Raw genomic sequence first — 14,409 nt, 5'->3', positions numbered from 1 at the left:
AACCCGGGCGCTCGGCTTCCGGGTCCGGCCGGGGCGCGTCCGCCGCGGTGCGGTTCCCCCACGAGCCGGATCCAACTGCCAGGTGGGCGGGCGCGCGCGCGCGCGCGCGGCCGGGGAGGGGGCGCCGGGCCGGGACCGTGCGCGGCGGCCCTGCTCATCCCGTCGCCTCCCCGCGCAGCTCGGGCTCGGCGCCATGTACGCCGTGTACAAGCAGGCGCACCCGCCCACCGGCCTGGAGTTCTCCATGTACTGCAACTTCTTCAACAACAGCGAGCGCAACCTCGTGGTGGCCGGCACCTCGCAGCTCTACGTGTACCGCCTCAACCGCGACGCCGAGGTAGGTGCGGGCCGCGCCGGCCCCTCGCAGCTCCCTGCAGCCTCCCGAGTACTCGCCGAGGGCGGCGCGCGGCGGCGGTCGGAGAAGCGAGCCCCGCCGAGCGCGGCGGCCTCCGGGGCGGCTCTCTCCGCGCCGCAGCGCTCCGCCTGCTTTCCGCTCCCCGCGCCCGTGCGTCTTCTGTGCTCTTCGGTCTTTACAGCAAATCACGCAAGCGCCTACTGTGTGCTGGGCAGTGGAGGTACAGCGGTGAACAAAAGCTACCAAAACTCGGCGGCAGAGACCGCGCGCGAAGTAGAAACACACCTGTAAACAGGCTTGGAGGTTGGAGCGAGTGCAGCTGAGGTAGAGGAGGGAACGAGGGAGACCAGAGTGTCAGTCCGACAGGAAGACTGACAAAGACGGGACAAAGTTCCTGGCCAGAGGAACGAGGCTGGGTCTCGTGTGGGGCCAGAGAGCCCACAGGAGTTTTTCTAGAGTGTGATGGACCCATCCGTAGGGGAAACCAGTGCTCTGGTTGCCCAAGCGGTGAGAGTTGGTCCACGAAAGTTTCTTGCCAGAGCTGGTTTCTTACCTGTTCTCAAGGGGGCAGTAGGACTTCTCCAGGCACAAGGATGGGGAATGGAGGGTGTTCCGGGCCGAAGGAATAGCCGGCACACAGGCCAGAGCAGCCGAGGATGGCGGGGGCAGGCACGGTTGGACTGGGGTGTAGAGCGGAAGTGGGGTGGGGGGAAGAAGGCACATCGTGGTCAGGACGGTTGACCCCAGAGCAGGGAGGAATCACCGAAGGCTTTGAGTAGGGGCTGACGCAGCATGCACGTGGGGTCAGAGGGGTGGACGGAAGGAGGCTGACCTTCCTGGGCACCTCCTTCAGGACACGTGTTTGTTTTTGCATTAAATATGTAGAGTGCTAGGGGCGCCTGGGTGGCTCAGTCGGAAGAGCATAGGACTCTTGATCTTGGGGTCATGAGTTTGAGCCCCGTGTTTGGCGTAGAGGTTACTAAAAGTGATTGAATGGATCCGTCAGTCCCCATATTGTATGAGAGCGTCTTTGCTGTCATCACTAGAGTTTTTTCACTCCTACGTTCCAATAAAGTTCCCCCTTCTCTGATGCCTGTCATCCTTTAGAGACAAATGGGAAGCATTTACATCATTATATATATATTTTTTTAATTTTTTTTCAACGTTTATTTATTTTTGGGACAGAGAGAGACAGAGCATGAACGGGGGAGGAGCAGAGAGAGAGGGAGACACAGAATCGGAAACAGGCACCAGGCTCTGAGCCATCAGCCCAGAGCCTGACGCGGGGCTCGAACTCCCGGACCGCGAGATCGTGACCTGGCTGAAGTCAGACGCTTAACCGACTGCGCCACCCAGGCGTCCCTACATCATTATATATTTTTAAAAATTTTTTTACATTTATTTTTGATAGAGACAGGGCACAAGTGGGGGGGGGCAGAGAGAGAGGGGGAGAGAGAGAGAGAGAGAGAGAGAGAGAGAGAGAGAAAGAGAAAGACAGAGAATATGAAGCAGGCTCCAGGTTCTGAGTTGTCAGCACGGCCTGACGTGGGGCTCGAACTCACAAACCGCGAGATCATGACCTGAGCCGAAGTCAGAAGCTTAACCGAGCCACCCAGTCACCCCTACATCATTATATTTTTTACATAAGGTTTCACAGCCCACTGGAAATCACTCGAGTCTTTTCAGTAGATGTTTGTTAGGCTTGTTTTGGGAGATGTTGGTGAGCACTACAGGTAGAGAGGCTTGCCCTTGTGGTGCTGCTGGCTGTTCCAGTGGGTGACAGACCACACACAGCCAGTAATACGGTGGGCTAGAGTTCGTTTATTTGTTTTGTTTTTTTTGTTTATTTTTGAGAGAGAGAGAGAGCGAGAGTGCGTGCGTGCATGAGTGGTGGAGGGGCAGAGACAGGGAGACACAGAATCTGAATCAGGCTCCAGGCTCTGAGCTGTCAGCACAGAGGCTGACGCTGGGCTGGAACCCATCCATGAACTGCGAGATCATGACCAGAGTCGAAGTCAGATGTTTAACTGACTGAGCCACCCAGGTGCCCCGCCTTGGGCTATAGTTTAAAGTGCTGTGGAAAGCATCAGAGCAGGGTCAGGGAGTAGGGAGCCAGGTGTGGTGTTAAATTTTGCCTCCTTGCAGAGTTGAGATTTGAGTAGGCAAGGAGGAGGGGCTGGAGAGAGCTTTGTGGGTGTCAGGTGAAGGTTCCAGGCAGGTGAAGGCCTTAGGGCAGTAGGGACTGGTGTTTAAGAACCAGCCAAGAGATGGGGCACCTGGGTAGCTCCGTTGTTTAAGCGTCTGACTCTGGATTTCAGCTCAGATCATGATCCCCCAGTTTGTGAGTTCAAGCCCCACATCGGGCTTTGCACTGGCAGTGTGGAGTCTGCTTCGGATTTTCTCTCTCTGTCTCTTTCACTCTGCCCCTCCCCAGCTCTCTCTCTAAAAGTAAATAAACTAAAAAAAAAAAAAAAAAAAAAAAGGAACAGAACCAGCCAAAAGGCTCCGAGGAAAAGAGGAGTGAGTGCAGAGGGGCGCCTGGCTGACTCAGTTGGTGGAGCAGGTGACTGACTCTTGATCTCAGGGTCATGGGTTCGAGCCCCACAGTGGCTGTAGAGATTACTTAAAAAAAAAAAAAGAGGGGCGCCTGGGTGGTGTCAGTTAAGTGTCTGACTTCAGCTCAGGTCATGATCTCGCGGTTCATGAGTTCAAGCCCCGCATCGGGCTCTGTGCTGTCAGCCCAGAGCCTGGAGCTTGTTTCAGATTCTGTGTCTCCCTCTCTCTCTCTGCCTCTCCCCCGCTTGCGCTCTGTCTCTCTCTGTCTCTCAAAACTAAATAAACACTTAAAAAAAAAAAAAAAGTGAGAAGACAGAAGGTCAGAGAGGTGGTGAGGTGGGGGCCCGGTATCAGCATGTTGAGCTTTTAGGCCAGTGTAGCGATTGACTGCTAACTCCCAGGTGAGGTTAAGGAGTGACAGGACCTGTGTTTTGCAAAGGTCACTCTAGCTGCTGTGTTGAAGAGTCTGTAGGGAGGGAGGTGCGAGGGGGGCCTGCAGGGAGACCAGTCAGGAGCATCCGGTGGTCGGTTGGTGGAAAGCAGTCAGATTCAGGATGGACAGGATGTGGGATGTGAAGGGGTGAGGCGCCACGGGCAATGCTGAGGTTTTGCCGGGGTGCAGTTTTGGTCTGAGCACCGGGAGGGGCGGAGTTGCTGTGACCTGACATGGCGAAAGGGACGTAGGAGCTCCTCTTGGGACATCACGTTCCTTGTTGCATAACAAGGAAGGCACCCCCAAACTTAGAAACTTAAAACAACAGACGATATCCCCCAACTTCTGGGGGTCAGGGAGCCGGGAGTGGCTTAGCTGGGTGGCCCCTGCACAGTCTCTCGCCGCAGTTCCATGTTGGCCAGGGCTGCCGTCCTCCGAAGGTCCTTGTGGGCTCGGAGCTTCTGCTTCTTACTCGCACAGCCGGCTGTCGGAAGGAGGCCTCGGTCCGTCACGTGAGCCTCGCCACAGGGCGGCCTCCCCCAGAATGAAGGCTGACAGAACCGCTCACCCAGGTGAAAGCACAGTGTCTTCGTAACCTGATCTGTACGTGATACGCCGTCCCTTCTGTCACAGTGGGAAGGGCTCACAGGTAATGGACTCTGAGAGGCTGGGGCCGTTGGGACTTTCTTGGACTCCAGACGCTGACAGGTGTACCGCGGTGCCGACGGAACAGCGCGCTGCGAGGTTGCTGAGGAGCAGGGTGTGGCCTGGAGCTGAAGTTGGGCCCGTCAGACCCTCAAGCTGGTTGGGGTCACCCAGAAGGTGGCCATCCGGGCCCTGGGGTGCCCCGGCGTTGAGCGGTCGGGAAGAAGAGAGGAGGCTGAGGAAGACTTGGAGGAGGTGTGGCCAGGGAGGAGGGAGGAAAGCCCAAGCCCAGAGGAGGTGGCCGATTGGGACCCTGGGTCTCCTACTGCTGGGCCTCAGGTGAGGCCCATGATCTGGAGGCCCTGGTGACTCTTGACAGTGGCGTCGGGGATGTGGGCCTGCAGGGTTCAGAGCCGAGCAGAGAAAGAGAATTAGTACCGGTGAACATAGACAGCTTTCTGGAGATTTGTGCAAAGAGGGAATCAAAGAGATGGAGTGGTGACTGGCAGGAAAAGAGGGTTTTCGAAAGACGAGTGGGAGAGCAGGGCGTTGCCCGCCGGGACGGAATCAGCCAGTGCAGCAGGCTCGCCAGCCGCCCCCACTCGCAGCCCACTGAGATCCACGGGAGCTTTGCACACCCTCGGGGTTGCGAGAATTCAAGAATTCCAGACTGCGTGTGGCTGCGAAGGCCAAGGCAGGTAGTTGCTGTTTGGCCCATCGTAGGAACGTTTGCAACTCTCGGGTCAGAGAAGCGTGTGGGGCGGGAGGTGGAGCTGATGGGGGGAAGCTGGAGAGGGCTCCTCAGGTGGGTGAGAGCGCTCGGGATCAGTCTGGTCATTGCTGTGGAGCAGCTGCCCTGGAGCTTCCAACAGCAGTCCCGTACCACGGACGCATACGTCTGTGAGTCCCTTGGGGGTTTGGACAGGGCACAGTGTGGACCGTGGAGGCACCTGGCCTATGCTCTGTGAGGTCTGGGCTTCCACTGGGTGACTTGAAGGGTTGGGGGCAAGCCGGGCGTGTCTGTCTCTGTCTCTCTGCCTCTCTCCCCACGCAGCTGGCTTGGTTTTCCTGGCATGGTGGCCTCGAGGTGGTTGGGCCTCTTACTTGGAGCGCTTGCTTACTCGGAGGAAGAAGCTGCCAGGGATCCCAAGGGCCGGGCCCTGGGGAACCTGGTCCCCCTTCCGCACGGCCTGTTGTTGTTCAGAGCTGCCTCTAGTCCAGACTCAGGATGGGGGCGATGGGCCCCGTTGAGGCTGTCTTCAGTCTGCCCCCGTGGAATCTAGTGCAGGTGGCTGCAGTGGGGTGACAGGAGTGGGGAAGTCCTGGAGCACAAAGCGGGTGGGGATGTGTGTGGGGTGGGCAGTGTGGCTGGGGCCTCCGTCCTTTGGGTGAGCTGGGAAGCAAGGGCAGTTCTGTCAAGAGGCAGGGGGTGCAGAGCAGAGAAGCTGTGTGTGGGAGGGGGGTGAGTGCGTGGCCTGGGGCCGCCTAAGGGGTGCAACTGGGCAGCAGGAGAGGCCCCTGTGACCTTTGGGAGGGAAAATACATTGTGGTTGATTGAAATTAACAGAAGCCCCAGCTAAACAGAAAATAGATCACGGTTATGGATGGAAAGTCTCCACGTCGTATAGATGTCAACTTTCCTCAGGTTAACCCATAAATTCAGTGTCTTCGAAGTGGCAGTAGGTTTCTCATTAGATTTAGTAATCTGATTCTCAAATTTACATGGAAGAGCCAAAAATGAAGAATATCTAGGATAGTTTTTAAAAAATTTTTGAAGTTTATTTATTTATTGTGGGGGGTGGTGTGGAGAGGGGGAGAGGGAAAGAGAGTGAGAATCCCAAGCAGGCTCTGCACTGTCAGTGCAGACCCCCATGTGGGACTCGAACCCACGAACTGTGAGATCATGACCTGAGCTGAAACCAGGAATCGGAGGCTTAACTGACTGAGCCACCCAGGTGCCCCTAAGATGATTTTAAAATGACCAACGGGCACTTGCCCCATAGGACTGTCGAGAATTTTGTGTGTTGTACATGTGTTTTTAGGTACATACAAGACAAATTTAGAGTAATTTTTGGGGTTGCCTGGGTGGCTCAGTGGGTTGAGTGTCCAACGCTTAATTTCAGCTCAGGTCATGGTGCCAGGGTTGTGGGATCAAGACCAGTGTCGGACTCTGTGCTGATCATGGAGCCTGCTTAAGATTCTCTCCCTCTGCCCCCTCCCCATTGCATTTTTTTCCTCTCTCTGAAGTAAAAAAAAAAAAAAAAAAAAGAATAATGTTTTAATTTTGAACTGAACTTTTTGTGATGAAATATCCCTTTTTGCCTTTTTGTTTCTAATATTTTTTGCCTTAAAATCTAGTTTGTCCAATAGCAGTGTAGCTATCTCAACTCTGTTCCCGTTTTTTGTTTTTTTGTTTTTTGGGGTTTCTTTTGACGTGCATCTCTACACCCAATGTGTGACTTGAACTCACCACCCGGAGTTCAGGATCGAAGTCCGCATGCTCCAGTGACTGAGCCAGCCAGGGGCCCCTCTTTTTCTTTTTTTTAAATCTGTGTCCCTACATTGAAAGTGACTCCACAGCAGATAGTGGGTGTTATCATTTGGCAGTTTCTGTCCCCTAATTGGGTGTTTGGCAGATGTACACTTAATGTAATTTTGTGTGCACTTGAGCTTGAATCACTGTCTGTCTCACTGTCTTTCTAACCACACCCTTATTCTTTTTCCTTTTCTGTGCTTTGTTTTGGGTTAGTGAGGACTTTTTAAGTCATTTTGTCTTCTCGTTGGCTTTTAGTTACGTGTTTCGTATTATTTTCTAGTGATGTTAACAGTTGCGCTAGGCCTCCTGGATTTATTACAGTTTGGCTTAGATGAGCATTTTTGCTGCTCCCGGAACAGTATAAAATCCTTTATACTTTAGCCCTGTTTATCTCCCTGAGCCCCTGGTTTGACTTACGTTATCAGCCCTGCAGTATGTTATTACTGTTTTTAGCCTCTCAATTTTACGTCATTTCAGACTCGAGAGAAGTTCCAAGAGCAGAAATTTCCAATGTACCTTTACCCACAGTCCCAGATGGAACATTGTGCCATATCTGCTTGCTTTCTTCTCTTTTTTTCCCTAAGCCTGGAGAGTAAGTCGTAGACAGGAGGCCTCTCAGCTCCTGGAGGTCAGCGCGTCCTGTGCACCCTGACAGCATGGAGGTCTGTCTCTTGCAGAGCCACAGAACAGTGGTCTGATGACGACAGTGACGCTGGGAGAAGGCCAGGCCTGGTCAGATCCTGCCAATTTACCCCGATATGACGTCTTTTGTAACAGAAAATGTCTCTTTGTATAGTCACTGGGCTGCTGGCTTGGATGACGGGGTTCCCCCCGGAACATCACTGCGTTTCCCGTGGTAACTACTAAGTACCTTGTGGGACATATTTTGAGGTTGTGTAAACGTTGTCTTACTCCTCAAACTTTAATTTACTCCTGTTGGTTCCACCGATGGTTTTTGTTTCGGCTGCTTTCCCTGCCTCTTCCCTCTTCTAATTGCGTGGGCTTCCTGCCGCCAAGAGTGCTCCTTTCTCCCACGCGTCCTTCATCCCCTTTTATCCTCCCAGCCTTATGAGCTCTTAGCAGCTTATAATCCTTTTTTATGCTGGGCTTTTCAACCTGAAGAACTTCCTTTAATAATCCTGCAGGTTTTCTACTGGCCGTGAGTTTGCTCCACTTTTGTATTGGAAATGCCTTTATCTCAGCTTCCTTTTCGAGGGGCATTTTCACTGGGTTTAGAATTCTAGGTTAATTGTTTCCTTTCAGCACTTTCAAGATGTTATTCCACTGTCTGTGGCTTGTATGGTTTCTGGTGAAAATCAACTTTTATGGGGGCACCTGGGTGGCTTAGTTAAGCGTCTGACCCTTGATTTCCGCTCACGTCATGATCCCATGATCCCAGGGATTGAGTCCCTGGTTGGGCTCTGTGCTGAGTGTGGAGCCTGCTTGGGATTTCCCCCCCCCTCCCCCCCCCCGCTTGCTTGAGAGTTCTCTCCCTCTCTCCCTCTCTCCTTCTCTCTCTCTCCCTCTCTCTCTCTCTCTCCCTCTCTCTCTCTCTCTCCCTCTCTCTCTCTCTCTCCCTCACTCCCCCTCTCTCTCCCTCCTGCCCTAAAAAAAAAAAAAAAAAGTGAAAACCAGCTTTTATGAAGGTGATGTCTCCTTTTAAGGTCTTTTTCTTTGTCCTTGGTTTTGTCTTTTTTTTTTTTTTTAATTTTTTTTTTTTAACGTTTATTTATTTTTGAGACAGAGAGAGAGAGAGCATGAACAGGGGAGGGGCAGAGAGAGAGGGAGACACAGAATCCGAAACAGGCTCCAGGCTCTGAGCTGTCAGCACAGAGCCCGACGTGGGGCTCGAACTCACAGACCGTGAGATCATGACCTGAGCTGAAGTCGGACGCTTAACCGACCAAGCCACCCAGGCGCCCCCTTGGTTTTGTCTTTTTACTGTGATGCACCTGGTTGTAGTTTTGTTTTCTTTCTCTTTTTTCAACAAGAAAGAAATGGCTTGCTCCTGTGGCAGGGCATTTGTAAACATAGGGCTGAAGTCTAGGTCAGGGGGCTCTGTCCAGAGACGGGGCCAGGACGAGAAATGGCTTGTTTTCTGGACTTGCCTGTTCTCCTCCTGCATATCCCCTCTCACCCATTGTCCTTCCTCTCTGGTTGTGGCTTCGTTATTATTATTGTTGTCGTTGTTATTATTATCTTTTTACTCAAGCTTACTTACTTATTTTGAGAGACAGCGAGAGCATGAGCAGGGGAGGGGCAGAGAGACAGGGAAAGAGAATCCCAAGCAGGCTCCGCACTGTCAGTGCAGAGCCCGACATGGGGCTTGAACTCAGGAATCGAGAGATCATGACCTGAGCTGAAATCAAGAGTTGGACGCTTAACCGACTGAGCCACCCGGGCACCCCTGGTTTGCTTTATATTTATCTTGTTTTGGGGTTTGCTGCTCTTCTTGAGTCTGTAGATTGATGCTTTTCATCAGTTTTGGAAAACGATTGGTCAACATCTTCATTTATTGATTCTGCCCTTCCCCTTCCTCCGTCGATGCCAGTGGTATGTTAGAGCATTTGACTAGGTCCATATGTCTCTTGAAGTTCTTCAAGATTTTCACTCTGCATTTTGCTTGTGGGTGGGACTACAGTTGGTCTGTATGTGTTGACCTCACCCCCGGCAAGGGGAGTGTGGGTGTCCCGGCTGGTCCTGGTCACAGAGGTAACTGGGACACTTCACTCCAGTGGGACCTTGTTGAAGGGTTGTTGTAGATGTCCCTTGTTTGGTTGAGGAAGTTGCATTCTTGGCTTACTAAGAATTAAAAAAAAATTTTTTTTTTAACGTTTATTTATTTTTAAGACAGAGACAGCATGAATGGGGGAGGGCCAGAGAGAGAGGAAGACACAGAATCTGAAACAGGCTCCAGGCTCTGAGCGGTCAGCACAGAGCCCGACGCGGGGCTCGAACTCATGGACCGTGAGATCATGACCTGAGCCGAAGTCGGACGCTTAACCGACTGAGCCACCCAGGCGCCCCTTTAATTTTGATGTTTATTTATTTTTGAGAGAGAGGCAGAGTGTGAGTGGGGGAGGGGCAGAGAGAGGGGGAGACACAGAATCAGAAACAGGCTCCAGGCTCTGAGCTGTCAGCACAGAGCCCAAAGCAGGACTTGAACTCGTGAACTGCGAGATCATGACCTGAACCGAAGTCGGACGCTCAACCGACTGAGCCACTCAGGTGCCCCAATGTTTATTTATTTTTGGGAGACAGAGAGAGAGAGGGAGAGAAGGGGTGGGGGAGGAGCAGAGAGAGAGAGGGAGACACAATCCAGAGCAGGCTCCGGGCTCTGAGCTGTCAGCACAGAGCCCGACACGGGGCTCGAACTCACAGACTGCGAGATCATGACCTGAGCCAAAGTCAGACACTTAACTGACTGAGCCACCCAGGAGCCCCTCTTTTCTTTAAGAAGGCTCCGTGCCTAGCGTGGGGCTTGAACTCATGACCCTGAGATCAAGAGTCACGTGCTCTCCTGACTGAGCCAGCCAGGCACCCCCTAAAATGCCTTTTCTGAAATGAGTTAATTATTTGGCTTTTCTCAAGCAGCTCTTTTCAGGACGTTGCCCAGTAGCACAAGTATGTCATTAAAAACGATCTTGTTTCTTGTTATTAAAATTTCTACTTTGCTTTGAAGTGACGATTTACGAGTGTGTGTGTGTCAGTGTGTTGTTACCACTAACAGAACAGTCTCTTATGGACACGAAAACGTACCGAAGCTTGGAGCCCTTGTTTTTCTGTAAAAGAAAAACGTGCCCCTGCGTGGCGGTACCGCCAGGCCCTCTGTGTGGCACAGAGGACGGCTGCACTTGCCGCGGTTTCATTACCCGAGGTTACGGACGCTCTGCAGTCTGGATAGCGCAGTCCGGACGCCCTCTCCCACCCTGGGGAGGCCCTGGCCGGCTGCGGGATCGGGCGAGGCCACGGCCCTCTGCGGCAGCATGCCCGGCACAGGCTCAGTGGGCACCCTACGTGTCAGGGGAGCCGGGGGCGGTCGCTTGTGGTCGGCAGCTGGTGGCAGCTCTCAGGGCAAGCTGGACGCCTGTCTTGTAGAGTGATGCCTGTGCTGTGGCTGGGCCCAGGGGTGAGTTTGTGGGGGGCACGGCCAGGCAGGTTTGAGGGTGCACGGAGAGAGCTGCCATCCAGCCTCTGACCCTGAGCACTGCTAGCATCGGAGTGAGCAGGCTGTTGGGAAGCCAAGTTGGGGACTCAGGCTGTGAGCACGAGTTTGTGCACATTGGGTTGGGGTGTGCACGGCTGTCTCTAGAAGTGTCTGGAAGCATGGTCCCCATGGCAGTGAGGGTTTGGGCAGGGCTGGCCCTGCATTGTCTCCCCTCCTGGTCCCACCATGAGGTAGGACTCGCAGATGTCTGGCTGCAGCAGTGTGGTTTCACTGCCCACCCTCCTCTTCCCTCTCCCAGGCGCCAACCAAGAATGACAGGAGCACAGGTGAGTGCGGGGGAGGCTGCCCTGGCCCCAGACCTGGGGCCGTGGGGGCTGGAGTGCGGGCCCAGAGCTGTACCCACCAGCCTCTCCCCCAGAGGGAAAGGCCCACCGGGAGCACCGGGAAAAGCTGGAGCTGGTGGCTTCCTTCTCCTTCTTCGGCAACGTCATGTCTATGGCCAGCGTGCAGCTGGCGGGTGCCAAGCGGGATGCCCTGCTCCTGAGCTTTAAGGATGCCAAGGTAGGTGATGGCCTTGGAGGTGGGAGTGGGTGTGGGAGGCCTGTGGGGGGAGGGGAGTCTGGGGCCATAGCTCTGACCTGCCCTCCAGCTGTCGGTGGTGGAGTATGACCCAGGCACCCATGATCTGAAGACCCTGTCTCTACACTACTTTGAGGAGCCTGAGCTACGGGTAGGTCCAGGCCATGCCCCCAGCCCTCCCTGCCCCCCTCCCTCCCGCCCCAGCCCGTTGCCCCCTGCTCCCCTCCTATCCCCAGGCCGGCCTAACGGTGCCCTCTGCCCCCAGGATGGGTTCGTGCAGAATGTGCATACGCCGCGGGTGCGGGTGGACCCCGACGGACGCTGCGCGGCCATGCTCATCTACGGCACACGCCTGGTGGTCCTGCCCTTCCGCAGGGAGAGCCTGGCCGAGGAGCACGAGGGGCTCATGGGGGAGGGGTGAGTACTGGGGCAGGGGAGGGGCTCGTCCAACGGAGCTCTCTCCTTCCTCCGCCCACTAAAGCCTGTCGCCCCCAGGCAGAGGTCCAGCTTCCTGCCCAGCTACATCATCGATGTGCGCGGCTTGGACGAGAAACTGCTCAACATCGTAGACCTGCAGTTCCTGCACGGCTATTACGAGCCCACCCTGCTCATCCTGTTCGAGCCCAACCAGACCTGGCCTGGGTGAGGCCCCTCTGCTGTGGCTGCAGCTGCCAAGGCCTGGGGTGGGTCTCATTTGGGACTAGGACTGGGCCACCCTGCCCTTGGAGTGCTGTGACTGGCCCCCTGGCTGACCTACTTCTTTGTCCCCAGGCGGGTGGCTGTGCGGCAGGACACGTGCTCCATTGTGGCCATTTCACTGAACATCACGCAGAAGGTCCACCCTGTCATCTGGTCTCTCACCAGCCTCCCCTTCGACTGCACGCAGGCCCTCGCTGTGCCCAAGCCCATCGGTGAGCCCCTATGGGGCTGGGGGTGGGGGTGGGGTGGGAGGAGGGCGCTGAGCTCCGCCTACCAGCATGTCCATTTCCAGGTGGGGTGGTGGTCTTTGCTGTCAACTCGTTGCTGTACCTGAACCAGAGCGTCCCCCCATACGGCGTGGCTCTCAACGGCCTCACCACCGGCACCACCGCCTTTCCCCTCCGTGAGTGTGGGCTGGGGCAGGACCGCAGGGCAGGGAGGGCAGGAGGGCTGCGGAGTCTGTCTAACCGCACCCTGCACAGGCACCCAGGAGGGCGTGCGGATCACCCTCGACTGTGCCCAGGCAGCCTTCATTTCCTACGACAAGATGGTCATCTCCCTCAAGGGTGGTGAGATGTGAGTCTCCCTCCCTTCGGTGAGCCCCGTGCCCTCCGCCCTGCCCACACCCTCCCTTCGGTGAGCCCCGTGCCCCCCCCCGAGCCCTGCCCCCGGCTCAGTGCTCCCTGTCCTGGCAGTTACGTGCTGACCCTCATCACGGACGGCATGCGCAGTGTCCGCGCCTTCCACTTCGACAAGGCGGCCGCCAGTGTCCTTACCACCAGCGTGAGTTGGGACTGGGTGGGTGGGAGGTGGCCCTGGGTCTGGGCCTGGTTTCACCCTGACCGCCCACTGGTCTTCAGATGGTCACCATGGAGCCTGGGTACCTGTTCCTCGGCTCTCGCCTGGGCAACTCGCTCCTCCTCAAGTACACAGAGAAGCTACAGGAACCTCCGGCCAGCGCCGTCCGAGAGGCTGCTGACAAGGTGGGTGCCCGGGGCCTGTCAGGACGCTGGCCTCTTGTGCAGGGCCAGCCTCAGAGGGCTGCTCACTGTCCCCTCCTGCCTCGCAGGAAGAGCCTCCCTCGAAGAAGAAGCGAGTGGACTCCACGGTGGGCTGGTCAGGTGAGGACAGGCCTGCACGGGACAGGGAGGGGCTGGTGGGGTTAGGCCTGGCGGCCAGGCAACCGGGCCTCCTGGCCCGACGGGGTCTCTTGTCTGCTGCAGGGGGCAAGTCGGTGCCTCAGGACGAGGTGGATGAGATTGAAGTATACGGCAGCGAGGCCCAGTCGGGCACACAGCTGGCCACTTACTCTTTTGAGGTGAGGTTGGGCACAGGGAGGGGCCTCCCACGCCAGCCGGCCTGCCTGCCTGAGCACTGCTGTGTCTGCAGGTATGTGACAGCATCCTCAACATCGGACCCTGTGCCAACGCTGCCATGGGCGAGCCTGCTTTCCTCTCTGAAGAGGTGCTTTTGGGTGAAGAGATGGGGGGCAAGGGGCTCACGCAGTAGTGGGGCCCTGTCCTCACTCTGAGCTGCTGTGCAGTTCCAGAACAGCCCCGAGCCAGACTTGGAGATCGTGGTGTGCTCCGGCTATGGGAAGAATGGGGCCCTGTCGGTCCTACAGGTATGTGGGGGCAGGCGGTGTGGTGCCTCCTGGCGGGACCTGGGTGAACTGACACCCCCCGCCCCCCATTCGTCCTTCTAGAAGAGCATCCGGCCCCAGGTGGTGACAACGTTTGAGCTTCCTGGCTGCTATGACATGTGGACAGTCATCGCCCCTGTGCGCAAGGAGCAAGTAGGTGTATCCTGGGCTGGTGAGGAGGCCCTGAGTGGGGCAGGTGACCCGTTGCTGCGTCCACATGGACTCAGCCTGAGCGTGCGGGTGGCTTGGAGGCAGTGGGGCCCAGGACAGGGCTGGCCGTGACATTTCAGGCAGGCCTGGGTGCACACTTGCTCTGGTTTGGCTGGGGGTCTGCCCTCCCCCCACCCTCTTCCCAGGCACCCCTGGTTGGGTGGTGTGATTCCCGCTCTCCTGCTGTCACAGGAGGAGACTTCTAAGGGGGAGGGCGCAGAGCAGGAGCCTAGCACTCTTGAGGCGGAAGACGATGGACGAAGACACGGGTTCCTTATCCTGAGCCGGGAAGACTCCACCATGGTAAGGGGTGGGGGTCCCGCAGCCTGGGGCGGGGTCCCACGGTGAGCGTGCACCTCACTCTCCCATTACCTGCAGATCCTGCAGACAGGGCAGGAGATCATGGAGCTGGACACTAGTGGCTTTGCTACGCAGGGCCCCACGGTCTTTGCTGGCAACATTGGGGACAATCGCTACATCGTGCAGGTGTCACCGCTCGGCATCCGCCTGTTGGAAGGAGGTGGGCTCGGGCAGGTGGGCAGGTGGGCAAGGGTGGGCAGTGCTGACCACCCGGTGCTGACCGTCC

At 56.1% G+C, this 14,409-nt stretch overlaps 1 protein-coding gene across 1 annotated transcript in view; it reads left to right on the top strand.

Annotated features, from left to right (window-relative positions):
- The window catches only part of CPSF1 (cleavage and polyadenylation specific factor 1), a 19,159-nt gene continuing 4,750 nt past the window's right edge, over positions 1 to 14,409 (top strand). The window contains exons 1-19 of the mRNA XM_023248701.2: positions 1 to 82; positions 179 to 337; positions 10,992 to 11,019; positions 11,112 to 11,254; positions 11,343 to 11,423; positions 11,538 to 11,689; positions 11,768 to 11,914; positions 12,044 to 12,183; positions 12,264 to 12,374; positions 12,454 to 12,547; positions 12,667 to 12,754; positions 12,832 to 12,954; positions 13,041 to 13,092; positions 13,195 to 13,289; positions 13,361 to 13,435; positions 13,515 to 13,595; positions 13,677 to 13,766; positions 14,016 to 14,126; positions 14,202 to 14,343. Of these exons, the coding sequence (XP_023104469.1) occupies positions 194 to 337; positions 10,992 to 11,019; positions 11,112 to 11,254; positions 11,343 to 11,423; positions 11,538 to 11,689; positions 11,768 to 11,914; positions 12,044 to 12,183; positions 12,264 to 12,374; positions 12,454 to 12,547; positions 12,667 to 12,754; positions 12,832 to 12,954; positions 13,041 to 13,092; positions 13,195 to 13,289; positions 13,361 to 13,435; positions 13,515 to 13,595; positions 13,677 to 13,766; positions 14,016 to 14,126; positions 14,202 to 14,343 (1,897 nt within the window). The 5' untranslated portion in view covers positions 1 to 82; positions 179 to 193. The remainder of the gene's footprint in view (positions 83 to 178; positions 338 to 10,991; positions 11,020 to 11,111; positions 11,255 to 11,342; positions 11,424 to 11,537; positions 11,690 to 11,767; positions 11,915 to 12,043; positions 12,184 to 12,263; positions 12,375 to 12,453; positions 12,548 to 12,666; positions 12,755 to 12,831; positions 12,955 to 13,040; positions 13,093 to 13,194; positions 13,290 to 13,360; positions 13,436 to 13,514; positions 13,596 to 13,676; positions 13,767 to 14,015; positions 14,127 to 14,201; positions 14,344 to 14,409) is intronic.

Source organism: Felis catus, chromosome F2 (genome assembly GCF_018350175.1).
Source record: "Felis catus isolate Fca126 chromosome F2, F.catus_Fca126_mat1.0, whole genome shotgun sequence".
Classification (NCBI taxonomy): domain Eukaryota; kingdom Metazoa; phylum Chordata; class Mammalia; order Carnivora; family Felidae; genus Felis; species Felis catus.
The sequence above is the reverse complement of the archived record's forward strand: the minus strand, read 5'-3'. Positions and strand labels throughout refer to the sequence as shown.